The 26307-nt window shown below is 35.3% G+C and overlaps 4 protein-coding genes across 4 annotated transcripts; 3 read left to right on the forward strand and 1 right to left on the reverse strand.

The window, feature by feature from the left end:
• Positions 1–912: 912 nt before the first annotated feature.
• On the reverse strand, positions 913–1497 carry LOC111405617. Its single transcript, XM_023034581.1, has one exon. The coding sequence runs from the start codon at positions 1495–1497 to the stop codon at positions 913–915; it is 585 nt and encodes a 194-aa protein (XP_022890349.1).
• An 11498-nt stretch (positions 1498–12995) lies between these two features.
• On the forward strand, positions 12996–17072 carry LOC111405627 (DUF21 domain-containing protein At2g14520-like). The gene is made up of 14 exons (XM_023034590.1): positions 12996–13062; positions 13196–13299; positions 13440–13523; positions 13630–13743; positions 14101–14187; positions 14316–14455; positions 14534–14621; positions 14690–14761; positions 14846–14919; positions 15053–15237; positions 15369–15598; positions 15739–15782; positions 15866–16130; positions 16517–17072. The coding sequence occupies exons 1-14, from the start codon at positions 12996–12998 to the stop codon at positions 16562–16564; spliced, it is 1602 nt and encodes a 533-aa protein (XP_022890358.1). The 3' UTR covers positions 16565–17072.
• A 76-nt stretch (positions 17073–17148) lies between these two features.
• LOC111396637 (uncharacterized protein PAM68-like) lies at positions 17149–17966 on the forward strand. The gene has a single exon (XM_023023068.1). It carries the CDS (start codon positions 17238–17240, stop codon positions 17808–17810), a length of 573 nt encoding a protein of 190 aa, XP_022878836.1. The 5' UTR covers positions 17149–17237; the 3' UTR covers positions 17811–17966.
• Positions 17967–23160: 5194 nt separating this feature from the next.
• Positions 23161–26307, forward strand: LOC111396659 (40S ribosomal protein S10-1-like). The gene is made up of 5 exons (XM_023023110.1): positions 23161–23315; positions 23429–23477; positions 23567–23846; positions 24127–24262; positions 26032–26307. Exons 1-5 carry the CDS (start codon positions 23313–23315, stop codon positions 26095–26097), a joined length of 534 nt encoding a protein of 177 aa, XP_022878878.1. The 5' UTR covers positions 23161–23312; the 3' UTR covers positions 26098–26307.

The following is a 26307-nucleotide window of genomic DNA, read 5'->3' on the forward strand; positions in this document are numbered from 1 at the left end:
GACAACCTTAGTTGTACTGTCCACCACCGATGAAGTCCAGAAAACTACAATCCCGTGTCGTCATCCTTTGAAACACTCACGTTCAATAAGTTCTTTGTCTAAATAAATTTCTGTCACATTTGAGAATGTAATCTTTCTTTAGTTCAAAGATGGGATTTTTTTCATCATCCTTGCCTAGGTGAAAGTCGAATTTATGTAGAATTAGTTGTTTATAGATTTAAACCTATGCTACATGTTTGATTGCTTTTATTACTTTTGATTTCCAAGGTGATTATTGTGGTCAAATTAAATCTCATACTCCATCTTCAGTTCTGGTATGAAATGTGTGATTGTGGGTCCTTTTTTCTTTTCTTTTTTTATCTTTTTCTTTCAGGTACCTACTGGAGCAGAGTTTATCGGTAGACAATCTTTTTGTGTTTGTTTTAATATTCAAGTATTTTAAAGTGTTACATACATATCAGGTGTAACATCAAGCTTTAATATGACATACAATTTAAGCATTTTGTGCTGTAAAATTCTCATTTTACTATGAGAAATAGATGCTGACGTTTTAACTATCATTTATCTCATTTGTTGTTGGAAATCCATGTTACGATGGGAGAACAGAATTGGGTGCTCTCTTATGGAATTGCTGGTGCAATAATCTTTCGAATGACGTTGATATTTCTTGGCACTGTATCTCTTTAGGTAACTTCCGTATTGTGCTGTGGGTGTATATGCATGCTCGTAACTATAAAAATGAATTGATTATCATATCTATGTACACATTCAAACCATTTCACATTTTCTTTCTTTAATTGCACATGTTTAAGCAATTGTTTTCACAAGATATGTTTAGAGGTTCGAGGATGTTAACCTACTCCTAGCAGTGATATTACTCTACTCATCATTCAAGGTGCTATTCTTCGCCATTTAAGATTGATAGCACTCCAGGTGCATTTGTGATTCTAACATCTTCTCATCCAAAGCTTCTAGCTCTTCCAATCGAAAATGGGCATTTTCTTCAGTTGTCAAACCTTCTTGGATGGCAATTCGAAGTGATGGGATTTGACACTCTAGAGGAAGTACAGCTTCTACTTCATATACTAAGGTATAAGAAGTGGCTTGTGTTGGAGACCGATAAATAGTTCGATAAGCCCATAAGACTTCTCCGATTTTCTCATGCCAATCTCTTTTTAATTTAGAGACAACCTTTTTTAGCAGACTGCATATTATTTTGTTGAACACCTCTGCCAATCCTTTAGCTGCCACAATGTACATGGACGAGTTATACTGTTTGAACCCAAACTTTGTACATAAATTATTTTTGTGGCTATTGCAGAATGGTTTGCCATTATCGGCTATGATATGCCGTAGAACACCATATCGATAAATGATTTGGATATGAATGAAATCTGCAACATTTTCTTTCTTTATTTCCTTCAATTGTATGACTTCGGCCCACTTAGAGAAGTAGTTGATCCCGACGAGAATGTATGCATGCCCTACTGAAGACATTGGAGTTATATGTCCAATTATATCAAGACCCCATGCATCAAAGGACCATGAAACTACTGTCGGATGTAATGGTTCTGGAGGTTGATAGATGAAATTCCACGGACTTGGTAAGCTTCACATTTTCTTGCATAATCCATAGAGTCTTGTACCATAGTTGGCCAGTAATACCCCCATCCTTTTTATTCAAAAATGGAGTTTATGTCCAGACTGATGGGCACCACAAATTCCAGAGTGGCTTCTTCCACGACTTGTGTTGCTTCATCATTACTCAGGCATCGAAGGAAAACTCCATCAAATGATCGTCGATACAGTGTTCTGTTTCTTTTGTTGGCATCTTGTGCTCTTCAAAACTTGGCTACATTTTGAGAGATCATTGGCGATTCAATATGCCAAATTTGTGGATGATCAAGCATTATTTAAATTCAGACATGGGCAAAGAAAATATTTATTTCCAACTTGTTAGTCTAGATTCTAAGCTGGTCACATCCAATGTAAAAATTGTATCTTTATATTCTGTTTGTACAAATGTGATTTTAGAGTGATTTGACTGCAATGCATGTACTTAAAAATACCTCCAGAAAATGAATATAATGCTATAGTAAATAGCTTTTTGAGTTGTGTGGTTCTTCAATTAGTACTTCCTAATCATCAATCTTATTAAGGAAAATGGTTCAATCTTTCTGCACTGCTGTCATGGTAATTTTTCTACCATTTATAGTCATATATGCTCATCTCTCCGTGCAAAAAGCAAAATGTTAAAGAGTCTAGTTGTGATTTATGTCTATTCAAATTCAAATTTCTTCTTGATGTTTGAGCCTTCCCAAGCTGCTTTATATAGAGATGGAAAAATCTGTAGGAATTACAAGTTAGGGTCATGAATGTCTTACCTTGATTCATGACTGTTGGTCAAACTTATTGAATAGTATGAAGTCAAAATGGAGAAAATTGTACTAGATGTCATTTTTTAGGCTTTTCACTGTGAACGATGTGCCAGATAAATGCGTTTGCGAGATACGGATAAATTGAACATGAAGGACCGGATGACATGACCAAAGTAAAGTACTTGAATGAGTAGTGTTGTTCACAATCTGCTAAATAGATATGCTCTCAATCAAATTTATGTTCGCCATCCACTATTATGTTCATTATTTAAAATTTGGAAGTGTTCTAGAATCAATTACATTACTTAGCTTTTGCATCTATATGGCAATTCGTTGCAATCAAGTTTCGACATGTGCACTAACATGGCTAGTTCCTACAATACATTCAAGAAATGAGTGCATTGGTTGTGGTGGTACTCGTGTACTTTACAATGTGTCTCGTACGCATACCCGAAGATATCTTGATTGACACTTTGACGATGCTGTGGGTTTAATATTTTTGTTACTTGTCTACTTCTAAAATATCCTTGTTTCACTAAGTTTACTATTGTGGTGGTACTCGGTCTATGCGTTTGGGTGGAAATCTTGATTGACATATCTGTGGTTGCATTGGTTTGTGTTAATTGTCTGATGTGGAAATAACATTGATTTCACTTGCAATCCATATGTTTATTCATTTGCTCAATTTGTGTTTTTGAACATTTGGTTTGCGTGGAATTAACTTATTTCATTTCCAAACAAAGGAATAAATTGTTACGGACATTTACCGTCAATGATGCGAAAAAATTGAAAATTTAGAGATGAAAAATTTAAGTTTAGTTCTAATTTCGATCTCGTAGAAATACATTCTTAAAGGATGACTTGAAGTTATATGCATGGTACTCGTTGTATACATTTGGTGGAAATCTTGATTGACACTTGACATATCTTTGGTTTGAATGTTTATGTTACTTGTGTAAAGTGGACAAAACTTTGCTTTCACTTGCAATCCATCTATTGTGGGTGGTACTTGCTGCATTCGAGTAGACATTTATCCGTTCGTTGACGCCTGGGCCGATTGGTATAAGCTCGGCCTCACTTTGATCGTTGAAGGAGTCTTCAATGCTCCAGATAACAATGTTGATATCGATATAGAGATGTTGTCCATCGTCGACGATCTGGATATTTTTTCCTATCCTTGGGGTAGAGTCTCATACAGATGTCTGATTAAGGGCTTTCGAGGCAGTTGGACAAGGAATTTTTTGGATACTAAGAAAAAGTAGGAGAAAGCTGTTAATTACACAATTACGACTTTTCCATTGCCATACATGTACTTTTATATGACGTATTCATTATTTTAATGCAAATGTATCTAGTGTTTGCTTTCATTATCAACTCACGTTCCTTTTCTGCTTTTACTGATATGGGCATTCAAGGTGATGCCCAAAATTGGTGATCGATTCGGTCAACATTCCCCATAGCTTCTCAGCTGGACATCAACAAAACATCCGCAGCATCTACGACACTTTCTTCAAGAATGTACACGTTAATTTTTTAAGTTCTATGTACTCATTCGTTCCATTCGTCATTGTACCGTACATATGTGGTGATACTAAATGAATACATTTATGTTGTAGCTACGCGTGTACATAACGTTGCATCCCACTGAAGTCGAGCGTGGACAACCTTATATCGCCACTCGTGATGTTCAATGATCTTCTTGTGCCTATGTTTGACGACCTTGCCAGGGACAGTGTTGCTCCACAGTTCTAAGTAGAGCCATTAGGCAGTTTCGATGTAGGTAATTTCGAGGATGAGCTTCTGATGAGGACCATGAGGGTCCGGGAGGCAGTAGCGATGGGGAGGAGTCAAGAGCCGATGAAAGCGGAGATGATGAAGGTAAGGACTCGATGGACCATGATAGTAGGGATAGTGACGGTGATAGAGTTCGATGAAGTGGGCAGAGGAGGACATTTTCCACTCCCTACGTGCATAGAGCTACTTCTCTCATGCATGTGCCGTCCACCTTTTATGCACGACCAACAGTAATGGTCGGATCCAGCTTCGCGAGAGATAAAGTTCAGGGCATGTTGCTGGATCAAAGAATCCTCATAGAAATGCAGCTTTGCACCATGAAGCTCGAAAACATGTAGCACGTGTCTGACGAATTTAAAAAACTGAGGGATATCTACCGTCATCCTCGCATACAGTTCTATAACCACTGCACCTGCGACTGATGTGGACCCCGAGCCTAGAGAATCAGGTAATTTACCATATGCATACTATATTTCTTTATGACAATGTTGACTTTACCCCGGTCACTGACATGTTCGTAAACAATGGATCTATGACTTAGACGTACGAGAAGGCGACAATGACCGTGACTTGTTTTGTGCGAAATCACAAGGTATGTGCGTTAAGTATGATTTATTGTACACTTATTGAGCTTGTTCATGTTAAATATTGCAATGTTGATTTATTGTACACTTATTGGCATCAAATGTTGAGCTCGTTTATGTCAGTGAAATTGTTCATTTATTGTAGACGGAGGAGGCCACCACCCGTCGCCTGATGACCATGACAAAGAGATGGGCATTGACATGCAAGAGGGGAACGGTATGTGTGTTAATTATCTCGATAATTCTGTTTTGTAGTAAAGAGTCTCGTCATTCCCAAGTATGCATGCTAGACCTACTGAACTATATATTGGGGTTTTATATTGAGTATGTTGTTTTGCAGTAGCAGGCGGAGGCGGCATGGACCCCGAACCATTCGTACACGACGACAATGAAGAAGTTTGTGTTGGTTCGTGGGACGATGACAACAAGGAAGTTCCTCACGTTGGTGCGAGAAACATTGAGCAGAACCCAGTTGCTTCCACTAACGGCATGGCGGAGAGGGACGATAAGTTTTTTGTGGGAAAACTTTGATCTGATTGGTTACGGTCAATGGTACAAGTTTCGATTAAATGTTTAGGGCCCTCTGCAATATTTTGTAGACGGTGCGAGTGAAATGCCGATAGAGGCCACCATAGCCATGTCTTGGGATAAGCCACCTTTCACAAAGATGCGACGATCTACATGCCTACGACATCCCGCGCCATCTACGAGGACTCCATACACGAGGGGGACTACAAAGAGAGCAAAAAAATAAGTGAGCAGTTCATTTTTATTTTGGCACACTTTAATATTAGAATTGCATTCTAAAACTTAAATGCCATGAAATTGGGAACCTGATGTATAATTGCATTTTAATTCGTACTAGATGCAATAAAACTCTACTCCGATACAATTTATAATGCAAATGGATTGAATCACAAACTCTACACACCTTTCTGAAATTCTGGCAAACGTTTTGTTATTTTGTGAGGTGATTGATAAAGATAGCATGGACCTCAACGGTATTGCATTTCTTCACCTTGATTTCTACGCGCTTTATCTCGAAATACTCATTTTACAGACGTATGACGGCCTATGTGCAGATTCGTACTCATGACCTGAACAAGCGTCAAAGTGTTGGTCGACGCATTCTGGTTGTAATGGAAGGTAAAACTAATCGATGTTCCTGTCAAAGAAAGAGCGATGTTGACAGTGTACCGCTTTGGGTGACTTCGGAGAATGCACGGAAGAACATTTTGTTTTACATTATTATATATTTATTTTTAGGAAATGTTGGTTATGTTTAAGTGACATTCACTATCAAAGAAACTGTGGGAATTTAGTACGGAAAATGTTGGTACGAAAACTATTTTTGGTACAATTTGTAAGTTTCTTGCTTTCTGAACTCGTTCGATTTAGAGATTAAAACTAGTATGCAATTGAAAAATGGAAATTGGTGCATTTTATAAGTTTCCCGCTTTCGAAAAATGAGAAAATTGGTATATTTTATAAGTTTCTCACTTTTGTAAAAATGGAAATTATAAGTTTAACCAATACAAATTTCTTAGTTTATAAATGAAATGATGGAGCTTATAAGTTTTTTGCTTTCGAAAAAATGGAAATTGGTGCATTTTATAAGTTTTTCCTTTAAAACGCCAATGAGGAAATGATACACAAAGTTTGACCAATACAAATACACTTAGATCTTCAAGGCATCACACCAATTATCTATCAAATTAAACTTGAGATGTGATGAAAATAAGTTGGCGGTTGGAATCTAATTGATCTTAATTAACCATCTTCCAACAAGTTTATTATAAATAGCAGTGCATGACTTCATGTTCATAAACCACCCCTTGAAAGGCTAGAGAAGTTGTTGTGAGACTCTCATATTGAAATAGTTAGTTGATATGAGATAATAGGTTCATCCACTCCAGTAATTAACCATTCAACCCCAATATGCATCCATCGATATTGGACTCGTTCGCTAAATTTTCCATCGTTTTATCCTCGGATGATGAGGAGGTAACCATTGAGCACCATCGTGTCGAGTTCGACGAAGCATCAAGTGTAAAATCTAAGTCATCGAACAGCGTGCTTGATCAAGTCTTCAAGTTTAGGAGTCCGATCGAATCACCGTCCAACTCGGACAAGTTGCTGGCTCACATTCCACCTCCAGAATAATTGTCATAAGCTTAGACGATTTTGATAGAGAAAGTGGGGGAGAAGCTTAAAATGTCGATAGCAACACAAGTGTGCAATAAATGGCCATTTTCTAAGAAATTATGTATAGTATTTTATGGTAGGGATGATTTTGGTCATGTCCTCTGTGTACGTGCAGCAACAGTATGTCCATAATGGGTAACCGCATTAGTGAATTTTTGGAAGCCGTTATTGTACCCAACTGTCGAGAACTACAGTGAACATCTGTCAGGAACGACATATGAACTGTCCAGACGTAATGTTGGTGTTTTACTTATGAATTGTCGTCTCATGAAAATCAATATTCCATTTCGATAAACTGTCAGTCGAAGCTAATGGAACCATAATGATTGGCTACGTTTATAATAAGAATAACGTATTCATCCTGCTAATGTTAATGGAACTGTAATGGTCTGTACTTTGCTTGCGAAATATAATGACAAATTTTTTGTTGGCATATGATAATAACAACAAATTAATTATATAAATTTGGAATGTACACTGCAAAGGGAGGAACATTTTCGGGATTACATGTGACAACCACTTTTACACTACGTGGCTTGTGATGCATTGGGGTTCGAACATATGTTCTGGTTATGACCAACTCTCCCACATGGGGTGCATTTCTTGAGTCGGGTAGTGGACTAGTATCTGGCTCGCTTACATCGCGTTGGTGGTCTACCTAGAGGATGGCGGACAATAGGTGGCAAATATGAGTACCCATGATTTCGTACGGAACAATCCAGTCCACTTCCCACGTAATGGGAGATATTGCTTCTATATAGGCATCCCTTCAGTATTTCGATGTATAGTACAGAGAGCGTAGATCATATAATGGCTTACTTCTCAGGCAAGCAGCACGAGTTGCATGAACACATGACATATGATTTAGTTGGAACTCACAATAGGTGCACGTGTTGTCGGAGAAGTCCACTATGTCTTGTCATTGGATATTCCAACCTGGGTCAACTTGTCTGTCAACTCATGAGCTCGAAGCCTAGTGCCAACTTCAAATGTTGTTCAAAACTCGTTCTCTATCCTCGATGACAATATAGTACTGCATGAGATTGCATTGGTGCGATGCGTAAAATCACTTCTGCATTATTTTACGAATGTGCTCGACCAAGCACATGATTGGCAACAAACGGACATGTCTCAGCATTGAGTTCAATGATTCCTCGTTGTTGTTTGTCATTATGTTGTACCGTAGGCCCACAAATAGTGCTTGTGACCAGAATGGAAAATCAACTTGCTCCAAGTACCCGTTAGATCTTTCGCTCACCCTACGAATTTGTCCCATAAGTCATTCAAATTCTTCGACTCAACAAGTTGTAGCAGCTCGTTTGAACAAGAATTTTGAACTTGCGTTGCTGTGCCGCTAGATTAGGTTCTTTTTCACATGCCATATATAACAACTATGGTGAGACAAATGAAATAAGTATGTAATAGCTCTTTCGATACTGCTTTTCCTGTCCAAAACAAATACGAGTTCATCTGAGTTGCCTATAAGATCTTACTAGTTAGACATAAACTATATCCAAGATCTGTTTGTCTTGAAATCCACGATCCTCTACCCTAAAGGATAAATCTGTTTGTTGGCACCTTGGGTAGTTGCCACTAGTAGAAGGATACCTTTGTATAGACCTTTCAAGTGACTACCGTCAACGCAAACAATAGGCCTCAAGTAGTGTATGTAACCATGAATGCTTGCACCGAAAGCTAGGAAGTAGTAATGGAACCTATTGCGCGAATCAAGTTCGATGTGGGTTACCGTCCCCAGGTTACTCTCACCTAGGACGTGACAGTATGAAGATAGTTTTTGAAAACTATCCTCCGGTGTTCCATGCAGCATGTGTAAAGTAGCCACGTTCCCCCTACGTGCCTTGTTGTAATTGATTTTGACACCGAACTCACGTTCCATGTCATACGATTGGTTTGGATTATCCAATTTTCCTAAAATGTGCTCGGTAATTAAAGAACTAGTCGCATGTCGATGCGCATTAATGCGAAAATCTATGGAACATGTGTGAACATTGTTGAATGTACGGATCATGAAGATTGCAGACTCCTTCACAGTCGAAGCACGTAACATCCACTTGCAGTTACCGTCGGTGCAACAACGGTTAACATCTTCATGCTTGACCTATTTACCCGAAATTGGAACTTGTCTTTCAAAGGAAGTGCACAAATTGTTGAGTATAACTCTTTCTTGCTGAAGAATATTTCCCTTTCAGCAAGATTGGATGTATTCACAGTTGTCATCAGTTCGTATCCATCCAAACTGTTGGAATGCGACGAAAATTGCTTGTCGACGTCAACAATATTAGCAGCCTTTGAACTATGTAATGGGTTATTCAAGTTCTCATCTAATGATGCAGTCTCGTTATCATACTCATGTGTTTCGAGAACATTATTGTTTGAGACACTATGCATTCGATTGAGCAAATCATGTTCTACGTTTTGCTGAACATCCACTGCGGCAAATGAAGGATCTTGAAAATTTGTATCCCTTCCCATGTCAACACTTGGGAAATCGAATTCCAAAACAATAACGCAGATAACAGTTTCCTTATGCACTGATATGTACCAATTTAAGTCTTCATTGTCGCGTATTTCGGCCGGAGGTATATTCAAGTTAGAGACTTTGAATTTCAATTCAATTTGAGTGCGGGGATCAAGAATGTCAAGTTTGTCCTTCAATTTTAACAAAAGTTCGGCTACGGTAATACTTGTCGGCACTAGAACGAAAGTGGTTTTGTCCCCTCTCTGCTTCCATTCGTCATCCGCATGAACAAACTTTCCCCCATGCGACACGATGAATCTCAAATGATTACTCATACCTGAAATATTGGAATTGCAATGATAAGAATTCTGCAGAATCAATATGTTGGCATTTAATAGTATGAAAGTGACACTGCATAATACGTAAATCTATACAATAGCAAAAGATCAAATCAAGGGTTTCCATCATTTTGAAGTGTCCAAATTGACAGTAAAACTTCATATCCCAACAGTTTGTAAATGTCAAATTCGATAGTAGAACTGTCGAAAATGTCAAGAAGCAGACGGCAATGGGTGGAACTCAGGCTTCTTCAGCACAGCACATTAAGTGTGGTCATTACTATTGAGTCGCCAAATAACAAAATGAAAAAGTCAGATTGACCTTGTAATTAAAGAGACATTTAATGAAAACATTGTTTGATTTGAATGGAAGAAATCACTCAAAACCTTAATGGTGATAATGATATTTTGTGAAGGACTCCAAAACCAAACAAATCAATGCATAATAGTTTCAAAAATTTCAAATAAATATGCCCATGTTGTATTTAACATTTACAAATTAAAAGGCTATAAAAGTAAAATATAAATAATTTTTAATTGTCAACCTCTCAAAATGGATGAAGAATGTAACAGAAATATCTTCTTGATCAATGAAAATAAAAAAAATGGAGAAAAATTAGGCTTTGTGGTTTGTAGTTTATGTTTCATTTTTAAATTTCTTGTACTCTTTTTTATTAACAAAAATTCATATTAATCTATACACATTTATTCATGTTTTATATATAGAAATTAAATCATCACATCAAGACAATCAGTTTTCTTCAAATCAAGCATTAAATGCTACTAAAAATGTGTCATTAAGAATAATTTGGACTTTTCACCTTCAAAAAGTGACATTTTTGCTCACATAAAGTGAAAATGACAACTTTTTTGGAACTTTTATTTTTTGTGATATTTTTGAAAATTCCCTGATAAAAAAAAGGTGACTGTAGATTTGATTACTTATTTGAGCAAGTGTAAATGTACAATTTACTATTTTAATGGCGTTGACAAAGATTCGTGAATGCTTTTGTAGACTATGACGTGATTATACATGTGCACTAAGATTGTGATTGTTATTATTATTAATTTTGCTGCAAATTTGGGGACACGTGATATTTTGATTAAAAAAAATTATTTATTACTTTTTGCATTACTTGTTCTAGTTGAGGTCATTTTTGGTTGAAAATATGTAGTTGTGAAGAGCTACAAATATTGTTTAATAATGAGATGAGATACCACCTACAATAGATGCAAATCTCGACAGATTATTGGAAGGAATCAAGTACGTGCAAGCAATGAATGAAAACCCTTTACACGCACACGTGAGCGTGCCCACGCGCGCATACCCAAAAAAAAAAAGATAAAATAAAATCAGTGTGTATCTGAGGAAAATTAGTTTAGGCCCCGTTTGTTTCCCATTTTCATTTTCATGAAAATGAAAAATATAACCGTTATGAGTTCCACACAGAGATAAAAATTCAAATTTGATGATTTGATGTGATAGATAACGATCATATTTTTCATTTTAATGAGAAGTGAATGGGAAACAAACGGGGACTTATTATCTTTCCCAATGCTGCAAACATATGCATCGACGAGATTGGAATGAAGACGAACACATTGATTATATGAACGGTTCACGATTTTTTGGATTGATGAATTAAGATGGAGGGTGACGATTCTTTAAATTACTGTGATTTCAATGTATTAACGTAGAAATTATGCATAATATACTAGGACGAGACGGCCCGGTTCTTCTTTAAGGTTTCGTCAGGGGTGCACGCCTGCAGGGATTCATTTTAAGTTGAAATTCTCGATTCACTACCGGTTCAAACCTCTATTTAATCTTTCTTTAAAAAAAAAAAAATACAAACAAGATTTTAAATAAATAAAAAGTTAATTAATTAATCTAACTTTAAAAATAAAATATTAAAATGAATAATTTGATTGGAATTCTCCCATGCATGCATCAGATTTCACATATATGCCTTCACATTACGTAAACAATCTGGTGAAGGTGTATCTATTTCAATTTTATGCAGCCGTCACAAATAGTCAATTATTTAACCACCTCAATTTCTAACAATTTCGATAAAGTTTCGCACTTCCATGGAAACTTTTATTTTTCTGTATGTTATTTTAAATTATTTCGTCATGAAACTCAGACTTTAGACATGTATCAAATTTATTTATTAGTTGTTAACATTTAAACTAAGCCAAAAAATAATAATAAATAAATGAATGAATAAATCCTCCTTTAAATTTTTTTTTTTTTTTTTGCAATAAAAATAAATTTGATTACTGAAATAAGATTTCACCTACCTCTTTCATAACCACTATGATCAACAAGGCGTTCTCCATCTCTAGCCTCAGATCTAACATGATGTTTCATCTTCTTCTTTGAAAAAAAGCATCATACGCATTTTCAATGGTGAGAGTATCACGACTATATAAATTGTGTCGCTAAATGAAGTGAGTAATGAACACAAAAGAAAGATCAAATCTTTTTCATCATACTTTACCTCTAAAGTCTTCAAATCAGCGACGATCTCCCTAAAAATAGTCAGGTGATCTTCAACGATCCGAATTTTGTCATGCAATGAGAATACAACCTCTGTTTCAAGCGCAAATTGCTTGTCTGGCTCTTGATCATGCACAATTATCCTAACTTCAACCACAATGCATTTGTTGTTCTTTCCTTCAAAACGTTTTAAAGAATATTATTTAAAAGCCAAAAATGAATTTATGAAAGTACCGTCCGATCCTTTCATTGTTTCTCCTTCATTGTCCAAGTTGTGGGCATTTTGTCAAATCCCAACAACGCATCATCCAAATCCATGTGAGTGATTATTGCTCGCATCTTAACCTACTATAAAAGAATCTAATGCTACAATCCAAAAGTGGAATGTCATACTTTATGGTTGCCATCAAGAACAAAAATCCTAAAACAATTCAAACCAAAACTCTAATACCGCTTGTTATAAATCGAACAAGGAATATGTATGCTCTGATACCACTTGTTGGGGACGAGACATGGAATATGACAAGATATAAAGTATTGATCACGACAATGACACAAAAAACAAGAATTTAATTTGGCAGAGAAAATGAAGCTTTTATTCAACTATAATGAAGAGAGAAATTACAACAATAATGTGTTCCTACACAATTCTAACTTCTAGTAATAATTAACTTGTAAAGAAGAGTCTACCATTTATACCATTTATAGGAGTAAATGTCAAACCCTAATAATAGTCCTTCAGCTCACTGCCGAAAATTCCGTCTCGCCTCTCAAGCTTCCAGTTAGTGGTAGTCTAGCGTCATCAATCCCTTTTTTCCTCCATGGTCACTATTTAGACATCTTCAAGCCCCAATACATCAAACCATGCAAATCCTAGATGAATTCGGGTCACAAACCCAACGCTACTGATTAATGTTTTGTTTTTCTTTTATCATTTCCAGAAAAAATTTTGCCTATTGTCAAGAATGAGTGTTTACTACTATGCACCCTTCTCATCGGGAAATCGCTGGCTTTGGAGGTTAGTATGCGAAATTGGATTGAACAGTAAAGCAGACAGTGTTATGGCTTTGTTATTTTATTAATACTGTTAAGTACGAACTTGCCATGGGGGCTAATTTCGTGGATTCACAGTTTTGACTGATCAAAATTTTCTCGTAGACTCTTCCAATTTTCTTGGATACAATTTTTCCTTTTTGGGCTGCTATCCTGGTTTCAGTCACTTTTGTAATTGCCTTTGCTGAGGTAGGCAACGATAATTGAATTCCTTTTTTCTGTCAAATTAAGGTTACGACTTACAACAGCATTCAGTTTTATGTTTATTACTGAGTTATATGTGTACATGGTTCAGGTTATCCCACAAGCTGTCTGCTCCAGATATGGACTGAGTTTTGGTGCTAAATTTGTCTCGTTTGTTCAGTTTCTCTTGTTCATTTTCTTCCCAGTGGCATACCCGATTAGTAAGGTAATGGCCAAGATCAATTGCGCACAAGTAATTTTTTCTTCTAGTTTAGGCTAGTGGTGTCAAACAGGCTTTTTCAAGGCTGGGTCAAGACTAGGCGTCTGAATCCACTTTGATACCTATAGTTCTGCCTCCTTAAATCAAGACTCTTTATGCATTTCGACTTTCAATATGTATTAAGTTATTGAGACAAGCAATGTCAAATGTAACGTAAATGTAGGCCGGACTAGGCCTTGACATGTGAACAATTTTCATAAACTGGTGTTTTCGAGACCTACTAATGACCTTTCTGTACTCCTTTAACCATTTTAAATTATCTCATCTAAAAGTTTAAATTGTTCGGGCATTTTGATATGGCAGTTGCTTGATTGGCTTCTAGGGAAAAGCCGTTCTGCACTTCTTAGAAGAACAGAACTGAAAACGCTAGTGGATTTGCATTCAGTAAAGGTAATTCTGGTGCAATTATTCAGGATTCACACCCCCCCCCCACCACAAGTTCTCTCTTATGGGACAGTTAAGTTGATCTTTATACAATAAATTACAATTTTAATAGCCTAACATTATTAATTTCTCAGGCAGGGAAAGGTGGAGAACTGACAGATGATGAAACTACTATTATAACAGGAGCACTGAACATGACAGAAAGAACTGCTAAAGATGCTATGACACCAATATCTAAAACCTTTTCTCTGGACATAAATTCTAAACTGGACATGTATGAAATATACAATTTTCATGTTAGTTTTGATCAATAAATCACAGAAATAAAAGATATACAATTTTCTTTGATTAGGTATACAATGGGAGCCATAGTGAGCCAGGGACACAGTCGAGTACCGGTTTACACGGGCAATGCAACGAACATTATCGGCCTTATACTGGTATTCAAATCTTGGTTTATATTCTTTTTATTGATATTGTTCCTCAAGATATCATTCTTACTTAACAGCTTAAACTTTTATATTGTCACTTGTGTGGCCATTCCATACAAAATGTTCCGATTTCAAGTCGGTACCTATTTGTGAGTTCTCACGTCTTACCTTTCAATAAAAATTGAACGCGACGTGAACGTTAGCTAACACAACTGCATTTCTCTCTGGTGCAGGTAAAAAACTTGATATTCTGTCATCCTGAGGATGAAACTCCTATTAAAGATTTGATAATTAGGAAAATCCCCAGGTGATTAGATTCTTTGTCAACTTATAGAATCATAGAAATCTTATATTAGGAACTAAATGCAAAATTATTTTCATATTTTATGAATTGGTTCTGATATTTTCTTGTTTTTGGATATAAACTTGCATTATTACAGAGTACATGAAAATTGGCCTCTTTATGATGTACTGAAACTATTTCAAAAAGGTCATAGTCACATGGCTGTGGTTGTGAAGTGTAAGAAAGATCCCAAACAAACGTCTAAAGACCCCAAAGTTCGGCCTGATTTTACGAGTATCAGAATCCAGTCGAACCCTGAACTCACACAAGCAGACGGAAAAGGTAAATCCTATCTCGATTATCTCGATTTATAAGACGTGTATAGTAACGTTGAACTGGAGAGGATTACGCAGAATAATCAGACAAAAATCTCACAAATCTCCCTCCCTTAATACTTGCCTCATTTCTACAAGATTGTGGAGATTTTTCAGGATCTAAGCCTCCATTTGCTGCAAAAGAGCTTCGAAATGACTCCCCTATACATTCTGGCTATGGCGAAATTCAATCACTTGCGTGGATCAGAAGGGAGAAGGGAGAGGCAAACGTTTTGAAACATGAAATGGAATCTCATGAAAATAAGTTATCACATGATGAGGTGATCGGTATCATAACAATGGAGGATGTCATGGAGGAACTTCTACAGGTAAAGCTTTTAGTGAGTTGAAATCAGTGAAAAGTGACCAAGAATTTCTTGAATGAGTGAAATGTAGAATTTTATATTCTGCTCACTACGGTCTAATATGTATACCAAACATGTAGTAATGATCTCGTTTCTCTCTCCAGGAAGAAATACTAGACGAAACAGATCAGCACATTGATATTCACAAGTCAGTGCTAGTTTCAATTCAAATAGTGCATTCTTTTCCCCTCCAACGGTAACTAACAGAATGAAATTCAAAATTGTTTCCAGGATTAGAATCAACATTCTGCCTCCAAGAAGATTATCATCTTCATCTCCTGGGACAGCTTCACTCTCTCAATTTTATCGAAGAACCCCGGAGCCAGAGGATTCTCCCATCTCTTACTATCATTCTCCAATACTCCATTCACCAATCCCGCCATTTGTCCCATCGCCATTTGTAAAGCCAGTACTATACGCTTCTCCTGGGAAGGCAGTTTCGAATTCTCCAATCAGATCTGCAGGCACTGTTCGCAGCTCTCCATCTTCTCGCCAGGTATGTCAATTCTATTGGACTTGTGAACTCTAATCGTGCTATCGCACTACCATTCTTTCCTTGTATAACAAATTTTGAGGGGCATTTTCTATGAGAAATAGAGAGAGACGTGAGAAACCAACATACTTTTTCTTCAACATAGTGAAAGCTGCAGTAGATCTCATATTGAGCGTGAACCATTACATCTGTGTGCTTCTGATTTCTATTTGCTTGTTTTTGCCACAGAATTGGGGATTAGAACTTATTTCATAACAAAACTTAAGCGGGCGGATTAAAGGAAAAAACTTGAGCTATTAGAGAGGGAAGAACAAAGTTATTTATGTAAATTTAGTATTTTCCAGTCCATGAATTTCATTTTGTTATAACTTCATCCTACTTCTTGACAGGTCTCGAGAAAATCATATGAGAGGTTAAGACAAGGCAGTAATGCATAAATGACAAATCTCCAACTGAAATAACGATACTTTGCACTAGCTGTACAAGATGAAGTATAGAAACCTCTCAAATTTCGTGTTGGATACTAAGTTTGCCATACCTATGTGACAAATCTCCAACTGAAATAACGATACTTTGCACTAGCTGTACAAGATGAAGTATAGAAACCTCTCAAATTTCGTGTTGGATACTAAGTTTGCCATACCTATGTGACAAATCTCCAACTGAAATAACGATACTTTGCACTAGCTGTACAAGATGAAGTATAGAAACCTCTCAAATTTCGTGTTGGATACTAAGTTTGCCATACCTATACGTCTGATACATTGTAATGAACAGAACTGAACAGTAAGAATAGATATGATTTTAATTATTTTTCATCTTTAATAGTGTTAAGTACTATACATATCAAGTTGTGAAACGAGCACTTCGTGCACTAAAGTAACTCTCATGTTTGCCTGTAAATTATATATACACTTTCAATGTGACTTTCATAGATATTTTTCATTTTTCCTTGCTACAGACAAAAACGTGACAGCAAAATATTTCTTAAGCAATGATATGTCAAACTGTAACAAGGCTCAGCCATTCATTCATTTGGATAAGATATTTGCTAAATCCCAATACAAGTTTTATGATTCAATCAGAAATTAAACATTGTGGAAACAAGCCATGAAAACTCTCAGCATTCTTCAACAAACACCTTTACACATTACAAAATCAACGCCATGGTGGAAGAGGCGGAGTAACCCATTCCTCCACCAGCTTCACTGCAAAAACCCACAAAATTGGCGGCAGCTGCAAGCCGGAGCAAAGGGCTTTGGTGGGACATCATCATCATCATCCTCATCATCTACAACCAATATACAAGAGCAGCCAAAAGATAAACAAAAACCTGGCGGAAAAAGTTACAGGAAAACCGAAGACAACGATGACAAAATACCTGATGCGGTTTGGGAGAGGATGATTTCAAGAATCTTGTTCTATGTGGGGGTACCGTTGATTACGGGTTTTGCTTTGCTGCAAGTTTTGGGTGCATTGAAAGAACAAAAACTATGGGATGTACCAAATTGGGTGCCATTTTTGACAAGTTTTGTTACTTTTGGAAGTTCAGCACTTGGAATTGCTTATGGGACATTATCTACAAGTTGGGATATAGAGAAAGAAGGTTCGTTTCTTGGATTTGAACAGGCTCAAAAAAATTGGGATGAGGTGTGGAAAGAAGAAGATGAAAATAATATGTAATCAAGCTTATTCAAATCAATGGAATAGTTTCCTACAAATCACACAATATTGAAATTGTTGTACACTAAGAATGTACAATTAGTATAATCTATGTGTAATAGTATATATACACGGAACATTTTGAGCCCACTTTTGATTTATGAAAATTTGTTTATCCGAATCAATTGAAATTTTTATTTCAAATGGCGGATGAAAAGATAACACGTCATATAGAATGTGGGAAAAGTATCAACGTCATCTAAAAATTTTATTTTGTGAATAACCAGTAAACGTGTAAATTGATATACCTATCTTCTCCAAATTTTCAAACAGTTTGATTTAAATCTCCATTCCCAAATCATCTTCCTCTCCTATGCCTGTACTATCTTCTCCAAATTTTCAAACAGTTCGATTTAAATCTCCATTCCCAAATCACCTTCCTCTCCTATGCCTGTAATCTGCTTCCTTGATTCCCATGTCAAGTGGAATTTTAAATTCAAATACAAGCCAGAAATGCAGAACTTCATAAATTCAATATCGGATAAGAGTGAAATCCTTTAATAAAACTCATGATTCCAAGGGTATTTTGTTTCAAAAATGAGAAGCCAGAAGAACGTCTGTTAAATGAATTAAAATTGTTAATTAATAAAATGTGTTTTTATCCTCCGTGTCGTCCACTAATGTCGTATCTTTTAATGTCATTTTTTCATCCGTTACATAGACAATTTATTCAGCTGTATGCAAAAAATTAGCTATGATAAGCGTTATGTAAATTAATGAACAAATAAGCATTGAATAATCATTTAATTTTCAGTGAGCAAATAGTAACCATGAATAAAGCTCATTACTTACTCATATCATTAACATATGACATATCGTGCTCAAGTCATTTCAACTAGCTGAGTGAACACAATAGAAAAATAATATTACTCTATCGAGATCGAGTAAAATGAAAATTAAGTCTTTTTCTAGAACAGCTCAAAAAAAAAAAAAATTCTAGTAAAGCATTAAAGATTTGTTTGAGCCCTCTTTTTTGGCTAAAAAATAAGTTTTGTAATAGTAATTTCTTACAAATGTATGATTAAAAGTAAGGAAAAATTTTAAGCTTATACGCAAAATTATTTTTGGCTTAATAGCAGAAAACTCGCTATCTATTAGACATTGTATGAAAGATCCCCTACCAATTGGAAATAGCAAAAAAGCTCCTTGTTTGAAACCTTTTGTGCAGATCCTATCATCATATTGCTTGTAAAATGAGAATGAAAAATAGAGTCGTTATGGGCCCTACACAAGAAATAGAAATTCAAAAATTGTGGCTCGATGTGATAGATAACGGTCATATTTTTCATTTTAATGAGGTAAAAATGGGGCTCAAACAGGGCCTATGTCAATTTGTTGTTAAATCTCAATAAATAGGGCAAAAATAAAAAGGACAACCCTCCCCGGCATATTAGACATGGTGCGCAACCCCCGATCTGAATTGGCGAAATATCCTTGCACTTATAGAGGCATAAGTCAGATGAAATCAGGGAGCCAAACCATGCAAGGGTTTGGCTTGGCATCTCAATACTTCAAGCCCGTTTGGGATAGCATTTTCAGAAGTCGAAAGGAGCTTTTGTGGCCCAAAAGTGTTTTTGGACCCATTTGGCTAATTTTATAAAACAATTTCTTCAAGTTACTCTAAAAACTCTTCCACAAAAAGACAAGAAGTTAGTTTTTTACTTTAATGAAAATTTAAAATTCCAATATTACCCTTACATCTGTATAGAACAAAATGAAATTTCAATCGTGTCCTAAGAAATCACGACATTTTCAATTCTCTTAATTTCTCCTCCTCTAATCCCTTTCTTCAGCTTGTGTTTGCAGGAATTCCTCTCTTCTCTTGGTAAGATTTTGCAGTTTAACTTCAATTTTTTATTATTTTATTTTGCAACAACGTTATTTATCTACAACACATGGGTTAACTACAATAGATTCGTATCATTCGCTTTTTTATTTTTCTTTTCTGGGTTTTATTCAAGAAATGATGGGTTTAATGCGTATTTATCTGGGTTTTTGAATGTGCCTTCGGTTTCGAAGATGGGTTTGAAAATCTATCTGTCTTCTGTTTGAATGTGCCTTTGTATTTATCTGGGTTTTTAAATGTGCCTTCAGTTTTTTATTTTGAGTGTGCCTTCTAATTTTTTAAAATTTGCAATAGGTTTAGACTGATATGAAGTAAGATATTGTGGAAGAAGTAGGAAAATGTTTGTTTGTGAGGCTTGCACAGTTTCTTATCCTTCCTTGCAATTCAGTTTTTGCTGTAAACTATGGTTGGTTAACTAGTTATTGCATCTAAAATTGCTCCACGATATCAAAGTATGATGCAACGCTTTTTAACCAATTCAAATTTACAAACTGGGGCTTTCTTAATCAATGACTATAGCCTCAATCATTGTGGCTCCCCAGAGCCTGTACCTGCCTGTGTTGCATTTGGATATAACAACATTTTTAAATGTAGATGGCAACTGAGGGGATAAAGGGAAAATCAAAACAATTTGGGATGCATGAACACATAAGATTTGGGTTGATGTAGCTGTAGAACAAGTGAGGGCAAGTAACAGAAATGGAACACACTTGAGCAAAAAGGGTTAGAAACTTTTTACTGAGAACTTTAACAAAGTAACTAGGGATGACAATTTGAACCGTCAAAATCAAGAACCATGGTTAATCAAACCGAATGGGGGAAAAAATATCAAACCGATAGTGCAATGGGGCGGATATAATTTAGATTTTAATGAATCGGTTAGTGGCAGTGTGGGTATGATATTTACGCTGTCGAACAAAAAAAAAACACACACACACACACACATGCACACACAATTGAATTGATTATTGGGCTTTACATTACTTTTCTATCCAACCCAAAGCAAAATCCCCCCATTACATCTACCTGACTCAGCCAGTCAGCCCACTTACTATTAGCCCATATAATAACATTAATATGACAGTATATAAATGCAAACCCTACTCTCCACAAACTACAAACTCACACACGGCTCCACTGCCTCCACGGTCCAAGTCGTCATCACCTCTAGAAATTTGTTATTTGTTAGTCGTTCTATTACTGCTGATTTTGTAAAAACAGAGTTCGATATTTTTCTAAACAAGCTAGTATTACCAAGGATGGATGGTTTTGATTTATTGACATGGTAGAAAGCAAATTCAATTAAATATCCGACTTTACAGAATGTTGCAAAAGATTTACTAGCCATTCCAGTATCTACTATGGCATTCGAGTCGGCGTTTAGTACAAGTGATAGATTTGTGATTAAAATATATAATTCAGTCATATGGGCGTAGACTATCCCTCATCCTAAGCACTCCTAACACTGGCCTTAGACCCTCTTAATGAATGATAAATGGCCAAGGCCTCTCAGTGAATATATACATGATCAAGACCTCTCAGTGCACTATCGTGCACGGTCATGACCTCTTATTGTAGTATAGAATGCTGTTAAGACCCTTCAGTGCACTAGAAGAATACAATCATGGGTGTGATTCCGATCAATTTTAATACCACATACGTCTCACATTTCATTTCCCATGTAATCAACATACAACCTTCATAATTCTTCAAATATTATAGTGAAATGACACTTCATAATAATCAGGTAAGTGGACAATTAATTCATAAAATTACACGTAATATGATAGTATAATTAATTTCAATATTTGAAAATACCTAAGTTTTTCCACTTACTGGATTTTTTACTAGATAGAGACTAATTCAGTTTACAAGATGTCATGATCCTCTCATTATTCTCCGAAAAATGAGACAATTATTAGAACTTACAACTATTTAATCAGAGGCGGGATGGAGAGCCCAGCCCCGGCCCAAAAGCAGATTAACTCGTAAAAAAATGAAAAATTCAACGAAAATTCTTGAAAAAGAAGAAAAGTCTTGTAGGATTGAATTGAAGAATCTTCTAAATCTTCATTGAATATCAATTTGAATTTTTAATTTCACATTATTATTAATCCAATGATGATCTAATTGGTCATGTCAAACAATAAAGTCAAATTGAACTTCCGGTTCAATATAATAAATAATTCGATAATTTCATTTCGAAGAACACGATTAAAGCTTTTATAATCATATACCATTCAAGCAATCAAACTAATCAATGTTCTTATGACATTAGTTATATGTTTTTCTTTAGAGATAAATATGAATTCAAAATTATATATTTTTTGAAAATGTGCTACTTTGAAAGCACATTATCTTTAATTATTATTTGTTCAAAAGCAATAAGTCAATGTTCTTTTGAAAATGTTGAAAATTATAATTCATGCTCTTTAAGAGCGGTAAATTAATATTTTTTTGAATATTAATAATATAGAAAATTGTTTTCTTTAAAAATTACAACTCAATGTTGAGTTGTTTAATTTGTGTTCTTTTAGGAACACAATGAAATATATATTATTCGGTATATGTGCTATTTCGATAGTACATTATATTTTATTATTAATTTTTTAAGAGTAATACATCAATATTCTAAAAGTTTATAGAAGAACATTTAAAAATATTTAATTACCATATAAATATGATATGAATTTTTATAGAAAAATTAATTACTAAAAATGTATAGATAAAAAAATCTTTCAAACATGCACGTGAAATAACTTTATATATAGACATGTAATCACTATGCTATAATGAAATTATCGTTATAAGTTTGCGTACAAGAAAAGAAAGCATAGAAGAAGTAAAAGAAGAAGTAGCCTTGTTTTGATGCATTCGTATGTAGAAAAAGAATCACATGTCATCAAATTAATTTTGGTATACGTGATAAATATTCATGCTTATAAAAATTACTACATTTACTAAATTTTAAAAAATTAAACTATCATGCTAATAACATATTATAAAAAGAGAGAAAAAGAGAAAGAATAAAAATCAATAAATTTGTTTGTATTTTATTAAAAATCAAAACCCTATATTTATAAGGAAGAATTAGGAATACAAAGGTAATAATTTATAGGATTGTAGTGGTACAATTATCATTTATTAATAAATTTACTATTTACAACAGATAATGAAATTTTAAAATCATTATTTCTTCTAATTTTCTCCGCATAATATAGCTCCCGTTTGAGCCATATTAGTGTAAAAATGAGAATAAAAAATATAATCGTTATGGACCTCACACAAAAAATAAAAAATCAAATATTGTGATTTAATGTAAAAGATAATGTTCATATTTTTTATTTTAACGAGAAAATAATAAGGCTTAAAACAGGGCGATAGTTGAGCACAAGCCAGCTTGGGCCTAAGCCGCGTAAGACAAATGATCCATATGAGACATTGATCAAGACTCAGAACGTTAATATGTCAGCCCAATGTGTCCCTACGAAGCAGATATTATAAAACCCGCCTCTTATTAGGGTTTGTACGATTTCCCAACTGCTGCTGCATCATCAGCCAGAGCCCTAATCGTCTTCCCAATTCTACCCCGCTGAACGATCGATCATTCTGCAGCGATGGTGTCATTAATCTCTCTGTCTTTTTTTCTGTACATATATCTGTTTTTCGTTTTATTTTTATGTTTCTGTTGGTAATTAGGATAAATCATGGACTGATAACAATTTTATGCTAGATTATCCCAGAGAAGAACAGGAGAGAGATCTCGAAATACCTCTTCCAAGGTCACATCAAATTCCCGCTCTTTAATGAACACAGATGCGCATATTTTACATTTTTATTGATCTCTGATGTTGGGTGTAAACTTTGACAGAGGGTGTATGCTATGCGAAGAAGGATTTCAACCTGGCCAAGCATCCGGAAATCGATGTACCTAACTTGCAGGTGATTAAGCTGATGCAGAGCTTTAAGTCCAAGGAATACGTGCGGGAGACCTTTGCCTGGATGCATTACTACTGGTATTTGACCAATGACGGCATCGAGTTCCTCCGGACCTACCTCAACCTTCCTTCTGAGATCGTCCCAGCTACTCTCAAGAAGTCTGCTAAGCCCCTAGGTCGACCCATGGGAGGCCCACCAGGCGACCGCCCACGGTAAATTAATTGTTAATTTTCATTTATTAACATTAATTGTATGCTGTTGTATGTGTTTATTACTCTCTTTTTTTAGATTATCTTGGTAATTGATCATAGTTACAAGGATGTTTAACTACCCACAAATATTTATTTAATTTGTTGTATAATTGATATTTGATTTTTCTATGGTTCAATACACGTTGAGGTATTAAGGAATCTATTTTGATTGATATACAAGTTCCAATTATCTTATGCATGTGTAGTAATATCATGTGTTATATTGGGATTGTTATTATAGTGGACCACCAAGATTCGAGGGTGACAGGCCAAGGTTTGGAGATAGGGATGGGTACAGGGGTGGCCCAAGAGGACCACCTGGTGAATTTGGCGGCGAGAAGGGTGGAGCTCCGGCTGACTACCAGCCTGCTTTCAGGGTAATTTAGATTTTCTTTTATGCTACATCTTGTTTGATTGTTGATTATTTACTGCCTTCTCTATTTTTATGGATATTGTTTGACATTTTTGTCCGTCCTAATTATAATAAAAGGGAAAGGATCTTAAGTGAATTAAGGCTTATGTAATTGTGAGCACATTTGTTTATTCATGTGCCAACGATATTTAGGGCCTTTGCAAATTGAAATATTTCCATAATTTTTAACCTTGATCTTATTTGTGACATGCATTCATGCTGGCATTTCACAAACCATATGTGAGACACTTGTCATATGAAATTTTTAAAGTATGTTTATACCTTGAATATTGCCACCTATCATAACTACTGATGCTCAGCCGTCTAGGTGACAATAAGTGAAATTAATTGATACGTCATCTTAAATGTAGGGATATGAGTCTTATTTAAGATGACATATCAGTTAATGTCACTTAATTGCCACCTAAATCAGCAGTTGTGATTTATAAAATTACTCTTACACCATTTTCCATGTTGACTACACTCTTTTTTTGCTTATCACATTAAATTGTGAACATCAAAGAAGTTGCAAGTTCCTTTTTCCAACATTGTTTATTGATCTGATTTGCATTCTATTAGGGTGCTACCATGTAAACATTCATGAATGGCACATTTGAGATGTTGAAATAACTAATCTGATTATTTCTCAAAGACAGCAACTTGTATTATATTAAGACATAAAATTTGATTAATTTATCTTCTCTCTGCATGTTACAATGTCAGTCCTCTGCAAATGGAAGTATTTATATAATTTTTAACCTCGATCTTGTTTGTGACTTGCATTCATTATGCATTTCACCAGCCAAATGTGAGACACTTGTCACTAGGAAATTTTTAAACTATATTTATACCCTGAATATTGCTATCTATCACAAATTCTGATGCCCAGCTGTCTAGGTGGCAATTAAGTGGAGTTAATTGATACGTTATTTAAATACAGAGATATGGGTCGCATAAGATGATATATCAATTAATATCACTTAATTGCCACCTACATCAGCAATTGTGATTGATAGAATTACTCATACCATTTCCATGACTACTAATACTCTTTCATTGCTGACCACATTAGACAGTAAACATCAAAGAATCAAATGTCACAAGTTCCTTTTTCCGCCATTGTTTATTGATCCGATTTCATTCTATTACGGTGCGAGTCGTGCAAACTTTCATGTGTGGCACATTCGAGATGTTGAAATAATTAATCTGATTATTTCTCAAAGAAAGCAACTTGTCTTATATTCAAACGTAAAATTTGATTAATATATCTCTCTCTACATGTTACAATGTCAATGGTTGACAGTTACATTTGCATCAATCATAAATTTTTTTTTTTTTTTCTGTTTGCTTAATTAACATGCAACTGATTTATGTTTTAAGTATGGATTCTTATTTTTCTTGTTAGCTGAAATAAGTAACATACATTATGCTAGAAACTGATACTCTCTGTTACCATGCTTAAAATCAACCCACTTCTTTTGTTTTTGGATTTTGCTTGTGGAGGAGTAGAGGCTGAGGATTTTGGTTGCTTTCCCCCTTAAAATCTCTCTTTCAAACACTTCTAGAGCAAGCCAATATATTGGACTTGCTAAACTACATAATGCTTTTAGAATATAACTTTCGAAAATCAATAACAGAGCGGGTTCTTTAATTCTCCCTAAGTGGTAGTATTTTGTTATTCTATGTCTTGTCTTTCATCATATGAAAACTTGACTTGTTCAATTTGACATTCAGGGTTCTGGTGGAAGACCTGGCTTTGGGCGTGGATCTGGCAGCTTTGGTGGAGCACCCCCAAGTTAGAACTTGTCCTAGACATTCATTTGCCAAGTTTCCATATATTTTGCATATTAGCTTTTAGATGTTGGAACTTGTGTGGAAGTCCTGAGGCTTGTAGTATGATGTCTTCTACAAATTTGTTACTTCGAATCTTAGTACTGGTTTCTCAAATTGTTATTACCAGAGCAAGAATTATAGTTTTGCAATCTATTTCTTTTATTTTTATTGCTGATT

The sequence above is a fragment of the Olea europaea genome, chromosome 1 (assembly GCF_002742605.1).
Source record: "Olea europaea var. sylvestris chromosome 1, O_europaea_v1, whole genome shotgun sequence".
Taxonomy (NCBI): Eukaryota; Viridiplantae; Streptophyta; class Magnoliopsida; order Lamiales; family Oleaceae; genus Olea; species Olea europaea.